The following is a 26342-nucleotide window of genomic DNA, read 5'->3' on the forward strand; positions in this document are numbered from 1 at the left end:
GGGGTTTCGTCAAGATCATCGCTATCAATCAATTCATTCATGGTGAATCCCCGAAGGGAACAGAAAAAAGGAAGAGAAGAAAAGGAATGCCGAATCGCTAGAAAACAGATTATTGGGAATATACGTAGGAGAAACCTCCCGAAAAGCGAATGAACAGTATTTTCTATCGTCTCTCCACCCGACTAAGAGCTCCCAGAATGAGACCCAAATCTTCCTTAATTCTCGTTGGTGGTGGATGTTCATCATCGTTGCCTTCTATTGCGAGGCGACGTTGTGTGTTCTGCGCATCGCGCTCTTCCAGTCGCTGTGCACAGATGCGTAATATTCGGGATGAAACGGTATCCGCGGAGGCGCGGTATAGTTCGATGTCATGTACACCGGCCGCGAAGGCATCGAGTGTCGGTGCCAGCCCAGATGTGATGCGTGATAATTGAGCAGAGACGGCAGATGGTGTGATAGGTGGTCGGATTGAGGATGGGGTAGAGGATTCTCCCTCTGGCTGATTCGGGGGATTGAGGAATTCCAGTATGGCTTGTTGTGAGGGATCGAGGAGAGAGGGGTCGACTTCTTCGCGTTGTGATTTACGTGAAGCTTGCTTATCTTTGTGTAGGTCGTCAGATTGAGGTTTAGCCTTAACGGTTGGGATCGCTGGCTGTCGAAGAAGCGCATTGAGAGATTGTCTTTCTTTGTGTAATCTGGAAGTTCGTTAGTTCTATACACTCGTGACAGCTCTTGGTGATACACATACTTCTGTATATGCTCCTCCAATTCCTTAATCTTGTCTGTATTTTGCAGGTTTCGCGGGTTCGGTTTTTTGACCACCACGGCTGGAGGGTTCAAATCTTCGCGACCAAGCCAGTTGGAAAGCTCCGAGTTGGTTGAAAAATCCTGAAGAAGCTCCTCTTGAATCACACGCGCTAGAAATGGTCAGATAAAAAATCCCTCTAGGTAAGTAAACGGTTCCACGTACCTGCTAAGCGCGCACTTTGATCGTCCGAGTTAGAGCCTCCTGAGGGCTTTTCCCCTAGTGCACGAGTCGCACACCAAATCAATAGTTGTCGCATCCTTCGCGGTTCAGGGATTCCGTCATCGGCGATGTGCTTGTAAAAATCCGCTGTGCCAACTTCTCTATGGGGTAACGCTGTACAAGAAAAGAGACAAAATCAGCATTCGACCATTTATAGCCCATGCAGACCGAGAAACTTACCATTTGATGTCCCTGAGTCGATCAAAAAACTGGCCCTTCGTCCTCGCATACCCAAGCTGCTTCGCCGTCGCCCTTTATCGTTTTTATCACCCTTTCCGCCTCTGAACTCTTTATTGCGCTGAATCACCGGAGTATCGGCCACCGGCAGTGCCACCTTTGTACCCTCTGGCGGTTGCACTGGAGAATTATATCCATTTGACTCAGACACTTGCACTTGTTTTTTGGCTTTTGGTGGTCGTCCTGCTTTTTTCGGCTTTTTTGCCTCCGGCTGGTGCTCTGGGCTGTCGCGAGTTCGTGATGGGCGGATCGTGTTTGTTGGTTGAGATTCAGATTCTGTGTGTGTAGTCTTCGCAGTTCCTCTCGTAGGTCTCCTACTTGGAAGCTCAATGCTTTTCCCCTTTGCTGGCACCGTGCTTGAAGTGGTCTCGTCGCCCGTTGGCTTTTTCCGTGGGCGTCCTCTTTTCGGCGTGGACTTGGGAGGCGCATTTTCCACGTCTGAATGGGGCATTTCCGGGACCGCTTCGATTAATGGCCTGGGCTTCTTTAATGGTAGTAGAGAGAACTGGAACCCTTCTGCATCCTCCTCATATGCCACTAGAGACGAATTAGAATATTCTTTCAACACCGCTCAACAACTTCCACCCCCGGCACATTACTCACCAGCTGGCCGCTTCCCTAGCTTGTTTGTGCTCTGCTCGAGATCTTGTTTACTTGCGCTGAGTCGCGTAGTCCTCTGTTCCTTGGCCTTCACGGTTCCACTGGACGCAGTTGCAGAGCGCGATTGTGTCTTCGGACCGGCCATTGGAATCGTCCCCAGCGGTTGGCGACGCTTTGTCTTGGTCGTTGTGGTCGCCAGGACCGCGACTGTCATGTCAGGAGGGGTTCACGCGGGGTTATCGTGCTCGGGAATAAACCTAGGGGTGGCAAAGCAAACACCCCCGTTCCGGTGTCGACTAGTCGCTTCGTGACGTCCTGTTCTCCAGTCAAATACCCCTGGTTGAAGAGGCTTCCTGGAGGAACAACAAGCGCGATTCCCGTGTGCGTATGAATGCTGGACTCGAGTTAACCCCCCTAAACGGCTGATCGATCTCGACACGGTCTTGCCGAATCAGACCGTTTGTTGATCAATGGGTACCTAATGTGTGTATAGGGTTGTGGCACGGTTGAATTGAGGTCGGGGCAGTCGGCTCGCGGAATGTTAGGCGCGGGTCGCGTCCCAATTCAGAACTGCAGCTGCGGAGCAGCAGACTAGGCGACTTATTCAATTCAATCGCGAAAAAGACACGCAAGGGAGCGGCAGATTGGGGTGTGAGTGGTGGGTTGGATTCTTGCACGCGGTTGTTTTGGTCGGGCGCGTGGGGACCGCGCTAGTCTAGTTTAGGACTATCGACCGTTATACTTCAACGTTGCTCTACTACTTTGACCACTCTAACTACTGCTTTTACCTATATGATCCCAAATATTAAGCGTTATTAATGAATGACTGGCTCTAAAATGCAACACCCTGATTTCTTCTACCCCCAATCCTCGCAATGCGCAGATGCTGCTAGATAAACGCTATGATGTTTTCACCGGAAAACAAAGAACACCCCGACACCGATGTTGAAAAACAATATGTTCAGTGAGAAAGAGCGGTGGGAGTTGAGCCCTGTCCACTCCAAGGAAAAAGAAAGACAGATTATAGGATCATTGGAATGACTTGAGTAGGGTGGAGGGCTTGCTTGGTGCAAGGCTGCCCTCGATGCGGCGCTTGGCTTCTTGCATCTCCTCGGCAGTGACGTTCTCCGACTGCTTGGGCATATCAGGTTCATACTGAGGAATATCAGGGCTGTGTCCGACCGACATGCCAACTCGGATCTATAAGACAGGAGTGTTAGTATGCAATTGATCAAGTATGAAAAAAATAAATCGGTTCGGCTCTTACCAAAGTTTCCAGTGCACACTTGGAGTTTTCCGCTAGGTCCTTGTCGAAATTGACCTTGCCATTTTCAAAGAGCACTAGAAGGGTGCTGCCACCAAATTTGAAGTAGCCCAGCTCTTCAGCTCGTGAAACCTTCTCGCCGGCTGTCCGGGTGATGACCGTACTGCCGACCATCATGGCACCAACGCAGACAACCATTACTCGGCCATGCGCGACAGAGTCAATAGGGACGAGAATGCGGACATTTTCGCCGTATACATCCAAGGCGGATCGGATCGCCATGGGATTCACCGTATAATACTCGCCCTCGATGGTCTTGGGTTCACCCATTATTCCATCTACGGGGATGTGGAAGCGGTGGTAGTCTTGAGGTGCCAGACGGAACACTCCGACAGCACCGTTTCGGTATCGAGCAGCATCGTCCGGGTAAGCATTGCCTAACAACCTTTCAATCGAGAACTCACGGCCCTTGACCCAGATGCTAGTTGCATCGCTCAAGCGATCAAATACCACCGAGCGACAGTCGGCGGGAGACACAACGATCTTAGGTTCGTCGGGAGCGGAGCACGGACGGGCATCAGGCTTGAGGGCACGGTAGAAGAATTCATTGAAATTGCGGAAGTTCTCTAGGGGCATCAGGACTTCGGACATGTCCAGCTGGTGGAAGTTGATAAAGTCCTTGATCTGCGATGCCGAGGCTGGGTCATCGTATTTGCGACCCTGCTTGACACTCAAAGAGCGCAATACACGGCGAACTAATAGAATTTGTTAGCAAACAGATCTTTTCGTCAACAGATACACTTGAGCTCAAGGGTTACGTACTTCGCTTCTTTTCCATATCACGACTTTTGATGCCCTTATATAGCAGCCGGATCCCGAGTCGCACATATACACTCATGCGTTCCTCGTTTATCTGACCGGTGATTCGGTCTTGTACAAGGATATTGGCCGAGTTCGCTCCGAGTTTGTACCCGCCGTATGAGATCTTTGTAATGACTTTGGAGTACCACTTGCGCTGTGCCTGGCTGGAAGTCACAAAGCCACCCATAACTAAGTTGTCAACCTGGCGCCAATCTTGACTTGCGCACGTGGCAATGTGCGTGATGATATCCGCATCAGAGCGTTTCCCAAGACGTGGCTGGTGGCAGAGTGGGCACTCGCGAATTTCGACGACGTGCTCCTCGCCCCCATCGTCCGCGAGATCATCGGGCTGGAGGTACTCATCAGCGGAACTAGATTGTTCCTCATTGGACAGGGTTGGAATAGATGTGTTGTGCGGATCGGCATTAAGAGCAGCAATGGTGTTGGTTTCCAAAGTGTGCTCGTCGCTGCTAGATGGCTCACTATCTTGGCTTCCGGCGTTTGACAGAGGAAGCGAAAGCGCTCTGGGAGCAGCCATTGAATTTCTCTTCTGCAGGGTTTGAAGCGTGTCCTCGAGACAAATAACTGCCTGGTCGAATGTCAAATCATCGTTTTCATTAGACTTATTGTCCGCGCTGAAGCGTTTGAAGAAACTGTCAATTGTCGACTCCTTTAGCGTCGAACCGAGAGTGTCAAGCATTGTCGTCATCTCCACCTTGTCAATGCGACCACTCTCGTCGGCGTCATATTGCTTGAGCATCAACCTCCAGAAATGCTGCCGGAGAGCACTGTATGGTAGATACTTCGTCTTGACATGCAGCTCTGGCGAATGTTTGTCTTCCCACCGTTCTCTATTCTTGAGCATGAGGGGAATAGTATATGATCTGAAGCCGTTCTCGTCAATCGGGGCTGACTCGCCATCATACATGTTCAGGGTGGCCAATGAATTAGTACTATCCATCTCTGAAATTCCCTCTTCTGGGAGGGAAGAAGGTGTAAGGAGACTGGGCGTTGGCGCTTCGAGCATTGATTGGCTTGAGACTGATGTGGCGGAGTGGCGCGTCTTTATTATAGGCCGAGCCAGTTTGGAGAGACTTGACGAAGAATGCGAGGGTCTAACTCCAGGTCGCTGAGCTATCTTGGTACCTGTAGTGTGATCAGGTTCCTCCAGGTCCTCTACAAAGTGATATAATCCTGTCTCGGGGTCTGCTTCTGGGCCGGACTGGATGAGATTCCGCAGAGAAAAACCCGCAGAGGCGACAAAGTCATTCCCGGAGAACTTGTCTCGATCTATCACACTGAAGCTGATGGTATAAGACTGTTCGTGCCGCATCACCTGGAACACCATTTTCTCATGATACTCTGGGTTCAGGTTATGGCGGATGACAGGAGTTCTTAAGGTTTTCCTTCCTAGAGAGGTCACGACAAAAGGATCCATATCGAACGATGTCCGCGTTACTAGAACGTCAATTAGCATCTAGCGTTCTGCGTGCAGGAGAATGATTCATACCATTTCGTTCAGGAGGCAGATCGGTCACGCGAACAATTTCCATGAAAACGATACCTTGCACTCCAGTGCCCGAGCCTGAGAATTGGTATGCACGAGCTGCCAGGGACTTGCGTCTCAAGCGAGCCAATCGAAGTCGCCGGCGCTTTTCTCCCCTTCTGGGCCACCTTCTGGGCCACCTGCCGCGTCATCAGGCTCATCGGAGCTATCCTCGTCCCGGTCCAAGTCGTCAAGATCGGCGGGAGGGATCTGAGAGTTCTGATCATCCTCATCACCCGAGTATACCAATTTCTTGAACTTGGAGTATATTTCCGCCGGCGTGGCAGCGGGGTTCGCAGAATCGGCGAGCGAGAACTGCAGCAGAATCTCGCCCGACACAGTGCTATCCTTCTTTTTAGACGCCTTCCGCTTGGAATTCAAAGTATACCATTTAGGCTATGGATCAAGTCAGCCCGAGTCCCCAATTGTCCGAGCAACGTGTCCCTTCACCTACCTGTTGGTCCACCTGGCCATCAGCGAATATGTCCTCCAATGCGGTATCAAATTCGCCCAGGTAATCCTTGCCGAATCGATCATGATCCCAACATAGAGCTTCCAACAGCGGCACGCCCATCACGGGCATGTCGAAGGAGACGTTCCATTCCGGGTTCAGGGTCTTGAATATGGTCGGCGTCGACTGCCTCGCATCTCCTAATGTAATCACCAAATACTGTACAACATGTAAGCGGTCTCGATTCGATTGTCTTTGATGGCAGGGTGCTTACTGGGTCGCTCGTGCCACCTCGATCTTTGGCTGCGAGGTTACGTCCCTAATCAAACCATTGGAATCAGCCAGGGAGCCCACCAACATAAAAATGGTCCACAATTCTTCAGCACTTACTCGAATTACTGAAACCTTCAGCAGCAGAGGTTTGAGTTCCGGTGATCGTAACGGACTGGTGCTTCTGCTCCGTCCGGGAGTCGACGGCGCGCTCTTCGCCGAAAGGTGCGAGCTCAACCGTTGGGGGAGAGCCAACCGGACCATTGCGGATGTACACAAATGGGAAAAAAATAAGAAGGGAAAAGAAAGTAGGGGGAATAGAAAGGGTTGGGGCGGGTGGCTTGCTCCCTGGTCGAGACGATTGACGTTCAAGAGCCCCCCCCAGAGCTGATCGCCGATCCGCTGGTTGTGTCCCGGGTCGATCACAGGCCAAGAAACGGATTTACCCACTGTAATTTCCAGGTTCTCTCCGTTATTTCCAAAAACAGGGATTGGTTGAATATGATCGGCCGATCTCAACGGAATTGCAGAGAAACTTGAGGGGGAAAAGTGGGAGAAACACTGCCAATTGCGGTCAAGACTCAACGGGGGTCAACGGGGGTCGACATAAAAGAAATCTCCACACCACAGGTTATTATACGATCATAAGGTGGCAATTGGAAAAATGGATGCCTATTGTGTACTTGGCGATGCCATTTCTAAAAAAAAACTTGTACAACTTATGCAATGTACTCCGGCCCTGCAGTAACCCCGCATCCTATACAAATATTGAGTGCTACTATGTATTTTATAGCCGAGGAACAACCTGGAAATCATAGTGCTATAAAAGTTCTAGAATAGGACTCATCTGGAGTCAGTCTTGTCGTCGGTCGGCTCGTCCCCAAACCTCGTCGGCATTAGATCTGCCCTTGGTTTCCGGCACATATCGATAGATGAAGACACCGAACAACCCAGCCATAGCTGCAAACACCCAGTATACCTGTCCACGGCCACCAAGGGCATCATCGAGCACTGGGAAGAATTGTGCCACCACAAAGGTTGCGATCCAGTTGACACCAAGCGCCCAGCTCTGTGCCGCGCCGACAGCTTCGGGCCCTACAAGCTCGGAGGCCAGGATAAAGGGGACCGGGCCTAGTCCGACCGCAAAACTTGCCACAAAAAGTAAGGCAGCGATCGCCGTCAAAATCTTAGCGCTCATGAAGATACTTATCGCGAGAAGTATAGAACTGCAGCCCATACCGCAGATGCTCAGCATCAGGCACAATTTTCGGCCAATGCGATCGGGCAGGGGAGAGCACGCCAGCGTGATCACGAGATTAACCGCAGATATAATTACTGTGAGTAACGCAGCCGTCGTTGGTAGGATGCTTTGTAGTAAGGACACGCTGTACATAACAATGCTGTTCATCCCGGTGAGTTGCTGGGCGACCATCACGCCAACCACAGCAATAATAGCCGGGCGGTAATAGGGATCTTTGACAACCTGCATGAACGTGACTGCAGCCTTCCTAGACGGCCTGTCGCCGGAAGAGTTAGAGAGCAAGGACTCTTCCTCGCCAGATGCAGGGGCATCCGAGGTGCTCCAACTCGCAATCTCCGCTTCAATGTCGGCATCTCGACCGCGGATCCGCTGCAGGACGCGGCGGGCCTGACTAATCTTCTGGTGTTCTGCGAGCCACGAAGGACTTTCTGGTACCAAGAACAATCCCAAGAGCTCCAGAGCCCCGATGATTCCGGCCACAGCCAGTATGAGTCTCCAGAGGCTTGCTTCGCTCCAGAAGTATCCCAGGGATTGTGTCAACAAAATGCCGACATTGGTCATGACCTGGGTGAAGGCACCGAAGAGGCCTCGAGCACTGGGAGGAGCAATTTCCGAAATGTAGATAGGACCGACCACAATTGCAGCACCAGAGCCAATTCCAGAGAGGAATCTACCAAGACTCAAGAGGGAAATTGCTGGTGCAAGTGTCTCCGCCACAGGCCCCAGAATAAAGAATATCGTGGTGACTCGTAATGCAAGTAGACGTCCATATTTGGTTGCGATGGGTCCTGCCAGCAGGGCTCCAAGTAAGCCACCGAGCGTGTAGATCGAAGAGACGAGGCCAAATTGCGATGGGGTCATAGGAAAGCATTGTGGAAGACTCGTGATTCCCGAAGAATGAATTCCTTGACGTTCGCATGTTATCACAGATTTAGGGGCATTGAGCTCTGCCTAAGTAATGAACGTATTAGTGATGTTCAGTAGACATAGAGGGGGTGCTATCGTACCAGGTGGAAGCCAAATTGAAGCGGACCAAGCGTGACAATAAATACGAGATAGATCAAGTACGGTGTAACCCTCGACTGTGTTGATGTGCCCAAAACCATTGTGAGATAAATTTAGGCCAATCGACGCCCTGGGACAGGTTGAAGGTACGTTAAGGAGGACCGGAGCCTAGGATGACGTTTTTTGCTGATTGTAGAGATACGATGATCTGAGGTCAAGTTGGTCAGATGAGAAGGTCTGCCTAGGTAGGCAAATGTAACATTAAATTTGGCACATAGAGTCCTTCACAATTCAGGGACTTGAACTAGTTGACTTGAACATGTGAAGCTCAAGAAGTTGAAGCTGGATGGATCCGACATGTGATCTGACTAAGCGTTGACTCCGCTGAACTCATCGCATTGTACAACATACGGAGTACAATTCAGACGATACAGGCAATACATTAGAATATCTCTCCAATCCTTCGAATCCTTCTTTGTATTCAAACTGGAAATCGCGGAGAAGATATCTCCCCGCCAATGGAGTGACAACATCGCCGGCCCTTCTGATCCACAAATGAGTCTGACAAACCCGCCCTCTTCCTCTGGCTCTCTCTCGCGAACCAGAGTCGGTAACTTGAAACGGAGTCACCAGGCTACTGTCGATGGTAATTATATATCTTCTTTGAATCTGATTACTCGTGGCTTCTTGGTGTAACGGCTTGTCTCTTTCTATCTTTCCATCATGTTTGGAAAGGGTTTCCCTTTCTTGAATTCTGGAGGATTCTATTCTCGTGGTAACTCTTTCCCTTTGATTCTCTGTGATGATATTGTCTTTGTGATGCGAGCGTGCAAATTGGAAGGGATTCTCGCCTGGCATTCCATTCTCAATCCGGCAATCGGAATATGCTAACTAGGAGTTTATACAGATGCCATTGAATCAAGAAGACCCGGTGGGTATACCAGCAAAGTCCGGGTCCGAGATCGGTATAACATAGTAGGCTTCATCAGCAGTGGCACCTATGGCCGGGTGTACAAGGCCGTTGGGAAAAATGGCAAGAAAGGGGAGTTTGCAATCAAGAAGTAAAAACCCTCCAACATTTGATTTTTTCTTCATTCTAACCTCATCCAGATTCAAGCCCGACAAGGAAGGCGAAACGATCCAGTACACAGGTCTGTCGCAGTCGGCTATCCGTGAAATGGCATTGTGCACTGAACTCTCACATGCCAATGTTGTCCAACTAGAAGAGATCATTCTGGAGGACAAATGCATCTTCATGGTATTTGAATATACAGAGCATGATTTGCTCCAGATCATTCATCATCACACCCAGCCTCAGCGACATGCCATTCCGGCGACTATGGTCCGGTCTATCATGTTCCAGTTGTTGAATGGACTGCTCTATCTTCACACCAACTGGGTCCTACATCGTGATTTGAAACCAGCCAATATCCTCGTCACCTCAAGTGGCGCTATTCGCATCGGCGACTTGGGGCTAGCACGCCTGTTCTATAAGCCACTCAACTCCCTGTTCTCGGGAGACAAGGTCGTCGTCACAATCTGGTACCGTGCACCCGAGCTGCTCATGGGGAGCCGGCACTATACTCCTGCCGTCGATATGTGGGCAATAGGATGTATCTTCGCCGAACTACTCTCGCTGCGACCAATCTTCAAAGGCGAAGAAGCCAAAATGGACAGCAAGAAAACAGTCCCTTTCCAACGTAACCAGATGATGAAGATTGTCGAGATCCTTGGTCTTCCCCGCAAAGAGTCCTGGCCAGGTCTAGCCTCCATGCCTGAATATTCCCAACTCCAGACCCTAGTGCTCCACCGCCAACCTTCACATTTCCATCGCGGCTCCAATCTTGAAGGCTGGTATCAGAGCTGTTTGAAAAACGGTGGATACACGTCCACCTCCAGTGCTGGCACTCCTGGTGCCGATGGATTCGATCTTCTGTCGCGTATGCTTGAATATGACCCAGCGAAGCGACTCACTGCCGAGCAAGCGCTTGAGCACCCATACTTTACCAATGGTGGCCCTATCAGTGGTAACTGCTTCGAGGGTATCGAGGGCAAATACCCACACCGTCGGGTCACCCAAGATGACAATGATATTCGCACCGGTAGTCTTCCTGGCACCAAACGGAGTGGACTCCCAGATGAAGCATTGATGAGGGCTTCCAAGCGCCTCAAGGAGTAATCTTTTCATTCTTGCTGCATATCTGTGTTGATCATATTTTGCGGTGCGTGGACAGGCTGGCCATGATATCCACCCACATCATATATTTAATTCGGTATTGGCGTTATAACTCGGGGGTTGCATCATGGCCATTTAGCCCGGAGGCTATGAGACCACTGTATTTTGTACCATGAAGGTGGGTTGATTCCCAATTGAAGGAGTCATTCGAGTTCTGCTAGATAGTAATCATTTCAATTGCATACGATGCGCCGTTCGTACTCATACCTCCCACCATTGCCCAATTTCCCAATCCCATATTCGCTAAATATCGTACATGTTGACCCACCCCCGAAGACCCCCATATAGCATCCGATGATGATAACGCCGAAAGAATAAAAAGATTGCGAGAAAAAAAGATAATCAGTACCTTGCGACCAAAGCGAAGAGTCAGTTTCGGAAAATCAGACAAGAAATTGACAGTCAGTCATATGCCATGCTGTTCGTGTCACTTGTCTCCGTGGGTATCATCCTTGCCGTCACCATCGGCAGTAGAAGCGTGATGAGCGGCATCTTTGATACCCTGCTCATCACCACGTAGCGCCTCGAAGTATCCCTTGATATCTTCCGCGCTGACAGCCTGTCCACTCTCGGCGAAGGGTTGCAGAAAGACCTTGAGTTTGTCACGCAGATGGTTGTATGCCATTGCGCCTTCGATGGCGCGCACTCGATCCATGTTGTTCAGTGCTGCTTCGCCGCGATCGTAGATACTGCCAGTACCGACACTCGCGGTACCATCAGCCAGGCCGTCGTCGGACATAGGAGGCTCATAGGTATCTTCTTCTTCGCGAAGCTGGGGGTAGGGAATAAGTTTAGGGAAGCACTCTGCACAGCGACACAGCTGACCATGGAAATCATCCAAGGCAAAAAGAGAGAATGATTCCATTGGAGTGGACTTCGGGAGCTCGGTGTGCTTGGGGGCGGATGGCTTTGTAGGATTATCGTTTTCCTCCTTGGTAGGCTCCTCTTCCTTTGTGACATTCGATGGTTGTTCCTCGACGTGAGCTTCTTCCTCTTTAATCCGCTTGGTGATAGGCTCTCCTTCGGTCGGACCCTCGTCGTCTGCCTTGCGCTTGTTTGAGTGTTCGATCTTCTCCTGATCCTTAGGTTCGGTCTCCTTGCGTTCAGTCTCCTTGAGCTCAGTGGCGGGTACGGAGGGGTTTCGCTCAGTCAAATTTAGCTCAGCCGCATTTGAGGCCTTTTTTAGTCCACCTTTTCGGAAAACTGGCGGCAAGAACCCAGGAGTGCCCGCATATGGTTTGATCCAGGGGTTAGAGTCGACACATTTGAAGCAAATCAGATGGTCGAAATCATCCTCTGCGGGAAAGCCAGGTGGGGGCAGATCTTCTTCGTCCTCGGCTGAAGTGTCATTGGTGGCATCACCACCGCCGAGTCCGTTGGCCTTGAGGGCAGCCTTGTTCCAACCACGCGACAAGCCGATCAGACACTCCGGGTGCCACCAGTCCTCGCCACAGCCTCCAGTCTCGACGGTGCCAAGTCCCAGGCACTGGTACATTGTCCCCTTTTCTGAATCCGCATCGTACTGTTCGCCGCAGCCACAGAACTGATTGCGAAAGTTATGGTTATATTTGTTGCCTGCTGCGGCCTCTTGGGAATGCACGCCCTTTTTGCCAGTTGTGGGATCTTCACGGAGCGTGCAACAAGAAGATGATTGTAAACGGGTGGTTCCACAGTCGCAGACGAAGTTGCGCTTGTTGAAGAGCTCGACTAGGGTATGCTCGCCGTGACAAGCGATCGAGCACGAGTAACAGACGGCAGCGGCAGTGTAGGGTTCGTTGGGGCTGACAGGAGGAGGATTGCAGGTGAGACATGCAAAGAGTACCTGTCGTAATGGTCCGAGGTCATATGTGCAAGAGTCAAAGGCCTAAAGTCAATAAGTCAGCTGTGGAACAAGTCAAACGCCGCACCACCTGCTTTCTTGAGAGACTGACATAAGGGAGAGCCTCGCGCGCATCTGCCTCTAGTTGGAGCTGGGATTCAATAAACCTAAAATCAATTAGTATATCACTTTCCTAATGTGGAGGAGAGTATTGGGGAGACATACTCTTTCGCGGTCTGGGAATTCTGGGAGCCCATGCTCTCACTACGAGCATCTTCGGTGAGTTGAGCGACAACCGAGTGCGGGGCGTCCATTGTTGGGAATTGTATCAGCGTCCTTATCGTAGAAATCGGCAAATAACGAAAGGCCTAAGTCCTAAGTGTCGAGGCGATATGTTGGATCACGACGCGACGTGATGGGTCGCGACGCAACTTAAAGTTTCTGCCGGCATTTTCCAACAAGAGCAGGGCGTTACCGCCTTACACCGCCCGCGATGCTTATGTTTCCTCTAAAGTGGAATAAGCACGCTAGACTAGACAGACATACAGGTGCCGGTTTTAGCTGAGAATTTGTATACCGCCTTTGTATCAAACTGCATATGATAGTAGTCAAGACAGCAGGTACCTGTGATGTGCCAGATCTTTCAAAGGAAGCAGAGTGCATTCTATTCAAAATAACCAAGATGAGGAGAGAAAGAAGAGGCAAGTTGCACTACTCTTCTCATTGTCTCTCAGCGCAGAAATCTTACCTTGCTTTCGCTTTCTCGTCAAAGGGAGCCCGGAGCCCTAGAGAGTAAGGTTGATTAACACTCATTTCTGCGGATAACAAATCGAGCCTCTTATTATCATTGTTCTCAATCTTGAAACGCCACACACGCAGCCAAAATGTCCATTGCAGCTCTCCCCGTGGAATTAATCTCAAAGATATGTAACCAGTTGGATTTCCAGCAATTGGTCGCTCTGAGATTATCATGCCACGCTTTGTACAAAAATTCACTGGAGAATTTCGCAGAGACCTTTTACCGAAAAATCCGTTTCATTGTGACAAGCGAAAGTCTCTATGAACTAGAAGAACTATCTAAGTTAAATGGTCTCCGCGAGCACGTCTAAGAGCTATGGATGATACTAACTGTATTCAATGGTACTGAAAAGCCCCTCGGCATGGTATCTATATTATCGAAAAGCTGCCGATAAGTCAATGGCGATGAGCTAGAAAGTTAGTATACTATCATTAAAGCCATGCTTGCGGATAATTCTAATCTACTGGAATCAGAAGCGTTCAGTATTTAACTTCGGGAATATATGGATCGATTTTAGAACCTCCAAACAATAGGACTTGCATATTACAGAACGGAACTTTTGCTTAATCTACGGCAGCAGACAGTTCCATTCCTAGGAAGGCAAGAGATAATAAGCCGGATTAATTTTCGATTCGATGTTTACAGCCTGCGAGCGTTTACCTATACCGGTCAGCATAGCTAGATAAGAAAACTGAACTCCTTGGTATTATCGAAGCTTATTCTTACGTTATATAGCTCAAGCTGCAGACCCCGAAAGCTGTATACCTGCGATTCCGATTTCTGTGGTAATATCGACCCTAGAATTGCCCTCTCCGAAGAACAATTTAACTCTCTACTCTCTACTTTGAAAGGCCTAGAGGATCTTCACTTATATATTGATCTCAATTAGGCGGCTTGGCTGAAATTTTTCACGAAGCTTGCACCTCAACTGGAAGGACTGGTTTTGTCGCAAGATCATATGCCTGCCTATCAGGCAAAAAGCTACATTGGAAACATGTCAGGGAAAATTTACTTTGCATTTATCTCAATAGCTTTGCAATAATTGTGCTTGCTTGTTAGATTGGATAGGCACAGAGACGGGTGGAGCGGAGGGGCGGTGGAACAGGCGGGATATCCCGCCCTGGGTATCCCGCAAATCTCACTTTGCCCTTGATTGGTCAGCCATGGAGCAAGCCATAAGTCACTTACAAGACGAGAACCTTTGTACAGGATGTCTTGAATGAACATGGGCCTTCATGACATCTTGAGGAAGGCCCGGTCCCAGGAATGCTTGAGTCTGAGACATATACTAGACCAGTTATCAGACCGGTGGGAGGGGAATCTAGTATACTAGTATGCAGATCTTGACTTAAATCCTATACACATTACAGGGGACTCCGTAACTCCATGCGTATTGGATTTGTCAGGATATTCCATCTGTACTTGGTTTATAATGCTATCACTCACCTTGACACATAGCTCTACCCCAATCTTCCTATAGAAAACTAAGACTATATCTTCTTTAACCCCTTCAAATTTGCCCTATCTAAAGATAAGAGTGCAGATATATTGAATTCTAAACCCGCTAGCTGATGGTGACATACAAAGACAGGGATCATCCATGGATTTCTAATCCATCCAGTTTTTGTGCTCTGAGATCTCCACCCTTTTTTTTCCCCATGCATCTATATCATTTGGGTTAATCTGCTCTTCTTGAGGGTGCTTTTTTCTTCTAAGAGCGAAATATGACAGCCTACGAGTCTTCCGGAGCAATTGCGAGCGGGGAAGAGAAAGGGAACAATACCCAGACAGCTGATGCGCCCGTGAGAGATACGTCAAATGCACCACTGCCATCACCTCCAGACGGCGGATTTCATGCCTGGGCTCAGGTCGTTGCGGGACACTTGGTCGTAGCCCTGACTTGGGGCTACGCATCCAGCTTCGGGGTGTTCCAAAACTATTATGAGTCTACGCTACCACAAGCCCCCTCCGATATTTCGTGGATCGGTGGATTCCAAGTCTTCTGTCTTTTGTTCATCTCAACGCTCTCCGGCCGCGCAACAGATGCTGGATTGGCAAGGCCGGTGGTAGCCCTAGGTGGGCTGTTGTTGGTTATCGGGACCTTTATGACGAGTCTGGCCACAGATTACTGGCAGATCTTTCTGGCTCAGGGACTTTGTATTGGCATCGGCCAGGGTCTCATGTGGCTGCCTACTGTGACATTGATCTCGACATACTTTGTACACTATCGAGTCTTTGCCGTCACAGCTGCTGCCACGGGAACGAGTACGGGGGGCATGATTTTCCCCGCAATGATCCAGTATCTTACCCCGAGGATCGGTAAGTCTATTTCAGCCGCACTGATTTTCATAGCTAATCGGATAAATAAATAATCAGGGTTTCCATGGGCTGTCAGGTGCAATGGGAGTCGTTGTCCTCGTCATGGTCATAATCACCTTGACACTTTTGCGTCCTCGGCTACCACCACGCAAAGCGGGACCACTGATTGAATGGAGCGCTTTCAAGGAACCGGCCTACATGCTTTTTACCATGGGGGTATTCCTTCTATACTGGACCCTTTATTTTGCCTTTTTCTACGTACGCTGCCAAATCCAATATCATAATTCATTGGGCTGACCGTTTTCTAGGTGCAAGTCTATGCGACTGAAAAGCTCGGGTTGTCCCAAGAAGCCGGAGTGAATTTAATTATCGTCACCAACGCCCTTGGAATACCCATTCGCGCCCCTTGTGGCTATCTAGCCGATCGTTATATCGGCCCGCTCAATTTACTGATTCCTTGGGTAGCGCTGTGCGGCATTCTGATGTTCTGCTGGGCCGCCGTTCATACTGTGGCCGAGCTATATATCTTTGCTGTGTTTTATGGACCGGCATCGGCGGCCGCTATGGGCTTGTTCGCTGGCACTATTCCTTCATTGACCAAAGACCTGGACAAGATCGGCACTCGAGTTGGCATGTCGCTCTCCATGATAAGCTTCGGACCCTTGACCGGCCCATCCGTGGCGGGGGCGTTGATCGCGCGCACGGGAGGTGGCTATCTGGCTGGGCAAATATGGGCAGGATCAGCCTTACTCGTAGGAGTATTGGCTCTTGGGGGAGCACAGGTCATAATATCCGGGCCACATCTCCGAGCAAAACTATGAGCTTTATATAACATTAGAAAAAGGAAAGACATTTAGAAATGAGATCAAGAAAGACATGAAAAAGCAAATGGAGAAAAGCCATCAGAAAGGATATTAGAAAGGACTAGGACTAACACCAAGCTGAATCCCATTAATACCTAGAGGGTAAGTCGGGTCCTTCCTGTTATGTAAGGCGTCTTGCTCCCTGGTAATCACCAGTACCTGACCTAGCCCAGTCTGTTCTGTACTTATCTCAAGTTATCCTCACTTCGCCTGGCCCAAGTTTTTCTTCCTTTATCTCTCCCAGGTTCTACTCTAAGCAAGACATACTACCTTCGTCATGACAGAATCGAATGAGTCGTCGGGGAATCGTTTCGACCGCCTCGATGCCACAGCCAAGGTGGTTACTTCTGCCCTTACTCACAACAACTGTCGTCATGGATTCATCGGTGGATACGCAGTATCTCTTGTTGGCGGCTTGAGAATTACCGATGTACGCCTTCTCAATATCTTTTCTACCCTTGACACAAGTCCTCGGCTAATTTGAACTAGGATGTTGATCTTCTCGTCGATGCAGACCCTGCAAATATCCGAGAACTGCTACTCCAAGTGTCCGGATTCCAGTTGACCCGTGCCAATAACCTGGTTTTCATGCGCGGTAAAGACGTGGTCAAAGTTGAGATTCTTCGTGGAGGCAATACTCGACAGATGAAGCTTCCTGATGCCAATACCGTTCCTCTTCACTATTCTTCATTGAGAAACGTGCATGACAGCGATACCGGAAGTAAGTTTCCTTTTACCTCTGCACGTCATATTATATAGACTTTGATGAGCATTCTCTAACCATTTGACTACAGTCCCCATCGTACACCCGTCTGTCCTCGTGCTCACGAAGCTGAAGAGGTGGGCTCCCATCGCTGAATCCACTCGTCCGAAAAGTGTCATAAAGGCTCGTGGTGACTTCGAGGACATTACGGCAATCCTGGACTGGCTTGTTGGAAACAATCTTCGTATTGATTTTACAGCCTACCCAGAAAAACCAAAGGAGGAGCTACTGCCATATTTTCGGAAGTTGTATGAAATACATTCCGAATCTCGCTCCCTGCTCCAGGCCACGATGAAGGCGCCTCATCCGCAACTAGATAGCTGGGAAATAGTACGACAGTCGCGGACGACACATTCAGCAATAGTTAGATACTTCTCCGCCATTGAGCCCCAATCCCACGATTTCATACCCTGAACTGCTTCTTCCACCCTTCTCTGGAAATCTTCTTCGCTCTCTTCATCTTCTATGCCATTCTTGGTATTCAAGGGTGTCTCGTGCAAAAGATAAGAGGATATAAAACCCAGAAGGTCATCGTGCACATGATATCTGCTGCTATCACCAATAGGGCGGTTGAGAAGATGTCGTATTAGTGACAGCATGTAAATCCGAGGCTTAGGTGTCAAGATCTTCAGCGTGTGGTCAAAAGTAGATGTGACTTCGACGGTGTCTTGGAGGGTCAGGTTGAAAAGCGACAATGGGTACAGAAATATTTGGTGCGAACGAGCTGGATCTAGACTGTGAATAAAGCCTGCTCGTTCCCATTGTCCATATATCGCAGTAACCTCTGCAGCTGGAGGAACACAAGGAATGCCATGGTCTGATAGAGTCTGGGATGCGAGCGATAGCAGCGCATCGGGCACCGCCCATTCAACAAGCTAGGATTAGGAAGTCAGTAGAGTCCCACGATAATTACTGGATAGGATATTTCATCTTTTACTCTAAGAACCAAAGGGTATCCACATCTGAACCGTATCTGCGACCCCCACTCCACAAGAGGAATGTTTTTATCAACTAGAGCTCTTGCAGCTTTCTCCGTAATACCTGCATGGATTTGTTGCGACGGTGTTTTTTCCTGGGGAAGTGGGTCCATGTTTTGATCAAGAACTTGTTGCGGAGGGAAGCGAAGCAATTGAAATCATAACCTCGTGTGCATGTCACGTGAACTTTCTTTTCTCCTATGGGCTCCATTAGTTTCAATACGGTGAAGAAGTAATCGGCTAACTTTAGCAGAATAATCCAACCGGCAGAATAAATATAGACTAGGCCTAATCTGGCTAGACGATAATTTCTATTACGTGCTATAGGCTAGTCACTAAAGCAGTTACTAGAGCAGTTGCTCAAGCGGTCATTAAGGGATTGCTTAGTTAAGTGGTTAGTTAACTAGTTAGTTAGTTAGTTCCAAGGTTAGTTACTTAGTTAGTTAACTAAACAGTTACTTAAGCGGTTGCTTAAGCAGTTTCTCAAGCAGTTTCTCAAACGGTTGCTAAAGTAATTGACGATAAAGCAGTTGATTAAGCAGTTAATAATGATATGATAAAGGGACTTAATTTCATTAGTAGTTTACATATAAATTGTAAGTATCTGCTGTCTTACTACTACCATAGCGGGAAATATGCCTGATTGTGAAGGCGGTACTGAAATTACAGGCATGGGGGAGAATAAGCCAGTAAGAGGGGGGCTTTGCGTAGCATTAGAAGTTGGAATAAGTCGCTTCGCTCTGCAACGACTATCTAGAGGCATTAGGCCGTCGAGATCCCTAGTAAATCAGAAGGTCGTATGTACGTGTCACGTGGCCAATTTTTCTCCTATGGGGCTGAATTATGACAAAAGCAGGAATTGAATCTAGCCGAGGGGTCGCTGTGAAGCCAATAAGCCAGTAAGAGGTAGCATTAGAAGTTAGAATCAGTCGCTTTGCTCTGCAACAACTATCTCGACGGCCTACGGGCCGGCGAGATCACTCGTATGGTATAAATCGATGTATAAACTGGATGAAGGGCAGACCACATTCGTTTGCATACTAGAAACTTGGAAGGTTTGTGTGCGGTTGAATGCTCAAAGGGTAGGCGCCCGTCTGGAATCGAAAGGAACTAGTTATGGAACGAATCACACTTGTGACACAATGTTCACCCCAACGACCGACTGGCCAAGTGGTTAAGGCGTCTGTCTTACATTTCATATGTTGGAGTTCACAGAAGGTCGCAGGTTCGATCCCTGCGTCGGTCATTAAATTTTTGCAATTTCCAATTTTATGATTTCTCTCTTTATTTTTCTTTCTTTCCTTCTCTCTTTCTTTTGTTCTTATTAGTTATAGCGCTGTAAATTATGCCGTTGTGCAAATAGGGAACGTGGAAGGCCCACCTTCCTAATCGGGGCTTAATTGAAACGCGTCGCGTGTTGGACGCGACTCTCTGCACAACTCGACTTTGCCGCCCCTTCTCCCTCCCTTCATTCTATCAACCACGCTATCACATACTCGAGTGAAAAAAAACCTCCGAAACATACATATACTTATCCGTACTCATAATTTCCTGCCTTTCCTCTTTTTTCTTTGAATTTTGCCAGTTGAAATAACCACACAATGGAGTGAGTGTGCCTCCTGAATTTTCTGCGCCCAAAAGCTAATGCACTACAGTCCGCTCCGAGCCAGCGATTCGGCCGCCAACCGTGGCCGAGGGGCCAACACTCGTAAGAGAGACAGAGAGGATGACATGTCCTCCCCGGCGCCATTGCCTCCTTCCAGTCGTATGTGTGCTTCTTTGTCCGGGCTGCGTCAATTTGAGACTGACAATGTTCATGTGCAGCCACTGCTTTGGGCTCATCCCCTCCCCCGATCCCCTTTGACATGGGAGATGAAGATGAGGATGAGGATAGAGGTCTGGTGCCAGATATTGATGACATTGACGAATTGGCTGAAGACGAGGACGGCATTGACCTGTTCGGTGACAACTTCGAGCGGGATTATCGAGATGCAGCGCAAGATCGCTATGAAAACGACGGATACATCGACGATGATGAAGACCATGATGAAATCGATGCCGCAACTCGTCGGCAGCTAGATGCCCGCCTAAACCAGAGAGACCGAGAACTGGCACGTCGGCGCCGCATGCCTGCCGCCTTTTTACAAGATGAGGACGATATGGAAATGGACCTGTCGCGCCAACCCCGACGACGCAGACACCATTATGATGAGGATCGTGAAGATATTGACATGGCTGATGAGGGCATGGAAGAGCTGTCATTGGAGGAACTGGCAGATGTGAAGGCAGCCAACATTACAGACTGGGTGACACAGCCCCAAGTCCTTCGCTCCATCTATCGTGAATTCAAGGCCTTCCTGACAGAGTTCATCGACGCCGCCGGCCAGTCTGTTTACGGTAACCGAATCAAGACACTGGGTGAGGTGAACTCCGCTTCACTCGAAGTGTCGTACGCCCACCTCAGCGAGACCAAGGCAGCTTTGTCATACTTCCTCGCCAACGAACCCACCGAAGTCTTGAAGGTATTTGATCAGGTTGCACTCGACGTTACGCTATTCCACTACCCACAATATCACGATATTCACAACGAAATCCACGTCCGCATCACTGATGTGCCGATCATTTACACCCTACGCCAGCTGCGCCAGTCGCATCTCAACTGCCTGATCCGTGTCAGTGGTGTTGTTACCCGTCGAACTGGTGTCTTCCCGCAATTGAAGTACGTCATGTTCCTCTGCAAGAAGTGCGGTATCACCTTGGGTCCGTTCCAGCAGGAAGCCAGTGCGGAGGTGAAGATCTCGTTCTGTCAGAACTGCCAGTCGCGTGGTCCGTTCACTGTCAATTCTGAAAAGACAGTCTACCGCAACTACCAGAAGTTGACCTTGCAGGAGTCGCCCGGCTCGGTTCCCGCAGGTCGTCTGCCGCGGCAGCGTGAGGTCGTTTTGCTTGCCGATCTAATCGACAGCGCCAAACCCGGTGATGAGATTGAGATTACCGGCGTCTACCGTAACAGCTACGATGCCCAACTGAATAACAAAAACGGCTTCCCGGTTTTCGCCACCGTAATTGAGGCCAACCATGTGGTCAAGGCACACGACCAGCTGGCTGGTTTCAATCTGACAGAAGAGGATGAGCGCGCAATCCGAGCCCTCTCCCGTGACCCCGATATTGTGGACAAGATTATTCGCTCTATGGCGCCCAGTATTTACGGCCACCAGGATGTCAAGACTGCTGTTGCACTTTCGCTCTTTGGTGGTGTTAGTAAAGAGGCCCAGGGCAAGATGCACATTCGTGGTGATATCAACGTTCTTCTTCTGGGTGACCCTGGTACCGCAAAGTCTCAGGTGCTCAAGTTCGTCGAGAAGACCGCCCACCGTGCCGTGTTTGCCACTGGTCAGGGTGCTAGTGCCGTTGGTCTCACGGCCAGTGTTCGCCGCGATCCTCTCACGAGCGAATGGACGTTGGAAGGTGGTGCGCTGGTGTTGGCTGATCGTGGTACTTGTCTTATCGATGAGTTTGACAAAATGAACGACCAGGATCGGACATCTATTCACGAAGCTATGGAACAGCAAACCATCTCTATCTCCAAGGCCGGTATTGTGACAACATTGCAGGCTCGCTGTGCTGTTGTGTCCGCGGCTAACCCCAAGGGTGGTCGGTACAACAGCTCGATCCCATTCTCCGAGAATGTCGACTTGACAGACCCTATCCTGTCTCGTTTCGATATTCTCTGTGTGGTGCGTGATTTGGTTGACCCTGCCGAGGATGAGCGCTTGGCGAACTTCGTGATTGAGTCGCACCACCGTTCCAACCCGGCTCGTCCCCTCCGGAACGAAAAGGGCGAGTTAGTTGATACCGACGGCAATCTTATTGACAACGAGGGTTACCGCATCAACCGAGATGGTCAGAGACTGCCTCCATCACAGGAGGAGATCGCCAAACGCGCAGCAGAGAAGCAAAGAGACGAAGAGGAGAAAGAGGGCGAGATCCCGCAGGAGCTCCTGCGGAAGTATATTATGTATGCCCGAGAGCGTTGCCACCCCAAGCTTTATCAGATCGACCAGGACAAGGTTGCCCGTCTCTTCGCAGACATGCGCCGCGAGTCCCTTGCCACCGGAGCGTACCCTATTACAGTAAGTCATCTTCCTGCCTTATGTACAGTGACAATTTTCTTACTCTAATCTTCTAGGTCCGTCACCTTGAAGCGATCATGCGTATCGCAGAATCTTTCTGCAAGATGCGCCTATCAGAGTACTGCTCCTCGCTGGATATTGACCGTGCGATCGCTGTTACTGTGGATTCGTTCATCGGCAGTCAAAAGGTCAGCTGCAAGAAGGCACTCTCTCGTGCATTTGCCAAGTATGTTTCTTTCGATCTTTGAATCTATTGGAATCTTGTACTAATATCTACTCTCAGATATACACTCTCCAGACCCAAGCCCCAGTCCAAGCGCCGTGCGGGCATCCCCGTCTCCAACCCTCACCTGCCGCGGGCTCAATCCATCGCCCAGTGAACGGCCTTCTAGAAGGTGGATTGGGGGCTTCCCCAGTTGCATGGTTTCTTTTGTGTTTTATACCATCTTGTTTGCATCTTATGTGTGGCGTTTATGAAAGGGGACCCTTCCTCGAATTGGGCCATGACACGGTAATGAATAGAAAATCAATGAATGATATTTCGAGTTTATATTTTGAGGTGGTAGCAGGCTGCGTACACCCAGAGCTTACTCTACTTTATTGTGGATGAATGAACCGTAGCGCATTGTACGGAAATAGGACTGCTATGACACATAGCAGTAAATACAACATGGTATTCCGATAACACAGGCAGGTTCAGATCTGACGTGGCCACATCCACCTTGAGATATCGCATTAAGGCGGCTAGGGTTGACTGATTCACTATTCAATCCGAACAAAACAGGTAGCTTCTACCTAATTCGTCTGCGTATGCAAGTCCAATGATATCTTAATTCAAGTTATGACCTCATCTTAGATCGCATTCCAAGCCGAGGAATGTTCGATATCTATGGAGTACCGAGTCCCGAATACTTCTCCGCATACTAGATGTCGGCTAAACTGTCTGGAGAGGCTGGCATTATATTCGAAATGCAAGGTGTTATATGCAGATACAGCGAACTATCGTTTGAATCGGTCATATTCAGCCACCGCTCATTGGCCATAACTGATATCCCAACCTTTTTAGTGGTATCCACGGGGACTGGAACTGAAGTTGCGTCCTTCTCCCTCGGCAGATGAGCTCATCACTTTGGATCTTTCTAGACTGCACGAGATCTAGAGATGCGGAAAATAACAGAAGATATCATGTTGCATACACATTCCAGGAACAGAAGATGATATCAAGGTGGAATGGCAACGTCATTCCCCGGGGTGGGCTATTTTTGGTAGCCGAGGAATCTCCATCCCTTTATGTACAATGTACAAAGTACGTGCCTGATTAGCTGGGATGTCCCCAGATGTCCAGTCGAAGTCAATGTACAGAGTACATAGCAGTCAGTTCCTGAACTGTCACAACATGTCAAACTGGAACCTTGGCGATGATTTGGTATTAGCCCCTACGGCTATAACGCCAGTCTGGGGATTCGGCAGAGCGAGAAAAAGTTAACACAAGCCCGAACGGCATAGCATAAAAACATGAACACATATAATGTAAAGAAAGAAATAGAAAGATCGACAGGGCCAAGTGAAAGAGGATGATTTCCCCAAGGAGACGATCACTGGGCAATTTACGTATGCTCGCCTCTCCCGTGTTCCCTAATCCCCTTGGCCCCCTCCTTTCTCCCTTAGACTTCTTTTTCTTTCTTTCACTTTGATTCTGTTATACCCTCTCGCTTATTGAATATTGAACTTGACCTGTGGTAGTCCATACTATCTTACCCCTGATTATCACTGTTTCAGCACTACCTCCTGCCACTTTCTTCCGCATTCGTGCGACACCTAACGCGGCATCTCATTGCACGCAAACGGCCTCTCCACCCACACCTTGTTTCAGAGGCGAAATATCCTTCACAATGAATGCCACTCCAGCGTTTGGATATGCGCCTGGCGTGTCGCTGGCCCCGCAGGGTACGTAACCAGAAGCTTGACTCCCCTAAATCATAGGATTTCAGACGTTACCGCTGCGAGTAGTTTGAACCCCCCTCCCCTGATCCATAAATGACACCTTCCCTTGACTTTCTGGTCTTCTATCTTTTTCAGACCTGTGACTGATTCAAAACGTCTCTGCGACCAACAGAATACCAAGATTCTCCAACAGCGGCCAGTTTTGGCTCCAATAACCCCTTCCGGAACCGCGCTCTTTCGCCTGGGTCCATTTCATCGATCAACCGTCCGGAACGCCCACGCTCTACAAACCCATTCTTAGACGACGCTGAGGGTATACCTCTGCAGCCAACCCCTGGCGTGTCGACTGGTGCCAATATGTTCTCTCCAATTGAGAAGAATGATATGTCGTCCAACACTCGGGAGCTCTTTGTATGTTTCGGAATCTTGAACCTACATACTCAAATCTGGTCTAACCTCTTAATAGGAATCCCTCTCTCTCAAGCCTGCTCCCCAGATAAATCTTCCTCGGCCTGCGGCGTCTGACGCCACCCAACGCACTCCCTCGAATCGCACCAAACCCTCAAGGGAGCGCCCGGAGCGTCCAGCAGGACGACCGGCGGTGTCAAAACAGAAAGATCTGCTCGACATATTCGCCGACCCCCCTGCTTTGTCCCAAACCTCCAAGGACAAGGCGCCCCGTCGTGTTCGGCGGAACTCGGAGTCTTCGGTGATGGATCGAGGTTCGCTATTGGACCTTGATGACGACGACGACAAGCGCCGACGTGAACGGCGTCGCGAGCGTGAGAGTCGCAGCAAAGATGGCAAATCGCGCTCGGGCCGCAAGGATCGACGACTTGATATCATTGATAAGTTGGATGTGACGAGTATCTACGGTACCGGAAGTAAGTATCACGGTTTTTTTTTTTTTTTTTTTTCAGTATACGGCTCATGCTAACTGCAATAATAGTGTTCCACCACGATGGTCCGTTTGATGCCTGCAACCCTCATCGCAATCGCCGCGGCGTGCGTACCGCGCCAATGCAAGCTTTCCCCAAGGGTTCCAGCAACATGGCTCTGGGCGGCGCAGGGCCCAACAACTCTAACATCGATCTTGACCTTTTCCATGGCAGGATGGAGGAAGGACACACTGACTTCTCGACCGCTGCGAGCCGCAACGCTGAGACGGCCGTCATGGATCCCACTGCCCGAGTAGACCCGATTCATGGGCCGCAGAGTATGGGACTGGGAACCAGCACCTTCCTCGATGGAGCTCCGGCTAGTCGGTCTGCCATTTCACGCCATCAGACTGAGAATGAAAACGGTATGGGACCGAATGGTGGCCTTGCACGGAAGAAGAGTTTGGCTCAGCGACTACGTGGACGAGGTGCTCCTGGTCGCATTGCTTATCCAAACGACAACTACCCCCCTGCGCCACAGGTGAGCTCCAGCCATTCTGGAACCTCCCGGGGTTATGAAAGAAACCCCTACTTCCAAGAAGACGAATATGAGGAAGAGTGGGACAAGAAGGGATCGAGTATCGAAGCTCGCCTCGAGGGCGGCCGAGTTCGATCGTCCAGCAGTCCTAAGCAAATGGAGCACAAGATCATCAGCGAGCGACCTTACGAAGAGTCGAGGCTTAACACTGGTGGTGGTGGTGGGTTCTTGAACCGGATGAAGAGTCTGCGCAAACCCAAGCCGGAAAGACGGACTAGCGACTAGGTCACCTAGCAGTCACATATTGAGCCTGTCCCGGAAATATACGATGTAGCAAGCGGGCCTTTCTCACTCGGGTGCACCTCCGGGATGTGTCAAATCCATGATTCCCTCACTATCTCACCATCCAACTCCTCAATGGGGAGGGATGGTTCCACACGTTAATACCCAGCATCAAGCACCGATGAACACACGGCGCCTAACATGGCGTTCGTATCTTTCGGAAGAGAGTGCTTCCAAGTGCTTCTGATTCTAGACCGCCATGAAACACA

General features: G+C 49.6%; 9 protein-coding genes across 9 annotated transcripts; 5 read left to right on the forward strand and 4 right to left on the reverse strand.

Annotated features, from left to right (window-relative positions):
* Positions 1 to 163: 163 nt before the first annotated feature.
* On the reverse strand, positions 164 to 2078 carry N7518_007135 (Mis12-Mtw1 family protein; the record flags this gene model as incomplete). Its single annotated transcript, XM_057188062.1, has 5 exons — positions 164 to 695; positions 749 to 917; positions 971 to 1141; positions 1208 to 1801; positions 1868 to 2078. 5 exons carry the CDS (start codon positions 2076 to 2078, stop codon positions 164 to 166), a joined length of 1677 nt encoding a protein of 558 aa, XP_057039765.1.
* An 815-nt stretch (positions 2079 to 2893) lies between these two features.
* N7518_007136 (putative phosphatidylserine decarboxylase Psd2) lies at positions 2894 to 6520 on the reverse strand (the record flags this gene model as incomplete). The annotated part of the gene is made up of 8 exons (XM_057188063.1): positions 2894 to 3064; positions 3132 to 3883; positions 3951 to 5447; positions 5500 to 5595; positions 5664 to 5931; positions 5990 to 6205; positions 6261 to 6305; positions 6377 to 6520. 8 exons carry the CDS (start codon positions 6518 to 6520, stop codon positions 2894 to 2896), a joined length of 3189 nt encoding a protein of 1062 aa, XP_057039766.1.
* A 589-nt stretch (positions 6521 to 7109) lies between these two features.
* N7518_007137 (putative MFS glucose transporter) lies at positions 7110 to 8623 on the reverse strand (the record flags this gene model as incomplete). Its single annotated transcript, XM_057188064.1, has 2 exons — positions 7110 to 8468; positions 8525 to 8623. The coding sequence occupies 2 exons, from the start codon at positions 8621 to 8623 to the stop codon at positions 7110 to 7112; spliced, it is 1458 nt and encodes a 485-aa protein (XP_057039767.1).
* A 454-nt stretch (positions 8624 to 9077) lies between these two features.
* On the forward strand, positions 9078 to 10701 carry ssn3 (cyclin-dependent serine/threonine protein kinase SSN3; the record flags this gene model as incomplete). The annotated part of the gene is made up of 3 exons (XM_057188065.1): positions 9078 to 9168; positions 9430 to 9583; positions 9633 to 10701. The coding sequence occupies 3 exons, from the start codon at positions 9078 to 9080 to the stop codon at positions 10699 to 10701; spliced, it is 1314 nt and encodes a 437-aa protein (XP_057039768.1).
* Positions 10702 to 11185: 484 nt separating this feature from the next.
* N7518_007139 (putative metaphase-anaphase transition protein (Mlo2)) lies at positions 11186 to 12891 on the reverse strand (the record flags this gene model as incomplete). The annotated part of the gene is made up of 3 exons (XM_057188066.1): positions 11186 to 12622; positions 12690 to 12744; positions 12803 to 12891. The coding sequence occupies 3 exons, from the start codon at positions 12889 to 12891 to the stop codon at positions 11186 to 11188; spliced, it is 1581 nt and encodes a 526-aa protein (XP_057039769.1).
* A 2209-nt stretch (positions 12892 to 15100) lies between these two features.
* Positions 15101 to 16516, forward strand: N7518_007140 (uncharacterized protein; the record flags this gene model as incomplete). The annotated part of the gene is made up of 3 exons (XM_057188067.1): positions 15101 to 15695; positions 15772 to 15953; positions 16004 to 16516. 3 exons carry the CDS (start codon positions 15101 to 15103, stop codon positions 16514 to 16516), a joined length of 1290 nt encoding a protein of 429 aa, XP_057039770.1.
* Positions 16517 to 16835: 319 nt separating this feature from the next.
* N7518_007141 (uncharacterized protein) lies at positions 16836 to 17735 on the forward strand (the record flags this gene model as incomplete). The annotated part of the gene is made up of 3 exons (XM_057188068.1): positions 16836 to 16988; positions 17048 to 17279; positions 17353 to 17735. 3 exons carry the CDS (start codon positions 16836 to 16838, stop codon positions 17733 to 17735), a joined length of 768 nt encoding a protein of 255 aa, XP_057039771.1.
* A 2164-nt stretch (positions 17736 to 19899) lies between these two features.
* Positions 19900 to 22811, forward strand: N7518_007142 (MCM DNA helicase complex subunit MCM2; the record flags this gene model as incomplete). Its single annotated transcript, XM_057188069.1, has 5 exons — positions 19900 to 19904; positions 19954 to 20063; positions 20123 to 22431; positions 22488 to 22657; positions 22715 to 22811. 5 exons carry the CDS (start codon positions 19900 to 19902, stop codon positions 22809 to 22811), a joined length of 2691 nt encoding a protein of 896 aa, XP_057039772.1.
* A 1512-nt stretch (positions 22812 to 24323) lies between these two features.
* N7518_007143 (Pal1 family protein) lies at positions 24324 to 26076 on the forward strand (the record flags this gene model as incomplete). Its single annotated transcript, XM_057188070.1, has 4 exons — positions 24324 to 24378; positions 24548 to 24786; positions 24842 to 25259; positions 25325 to 26076. The coding sequence occupies 4 exons, from the start codon at positions 24324 to 24326 to the stop codon at positions 26074 to 26076; spliced, it is 1464 nt and encodes a 487-aa protein (XP_057039773.1).
* Between the last annotated feature and the right edge of the window lie 266 nt (positions 26077 to 26342).

This window comes from Penicillium psychrosexuale (assembly GCF_028828465.1).
Source record: "Penicillium psychrosexuale strain IBT 29551 chromosome Unknown utg000004l, whole genome shotgun sequence".
NCBI lineage: Eukaryota > Fungi > Ascomycota > Eurotiomycetes > Eurotiales > Aspergillaceae > Penicillium > Penicillium psychrosexuale.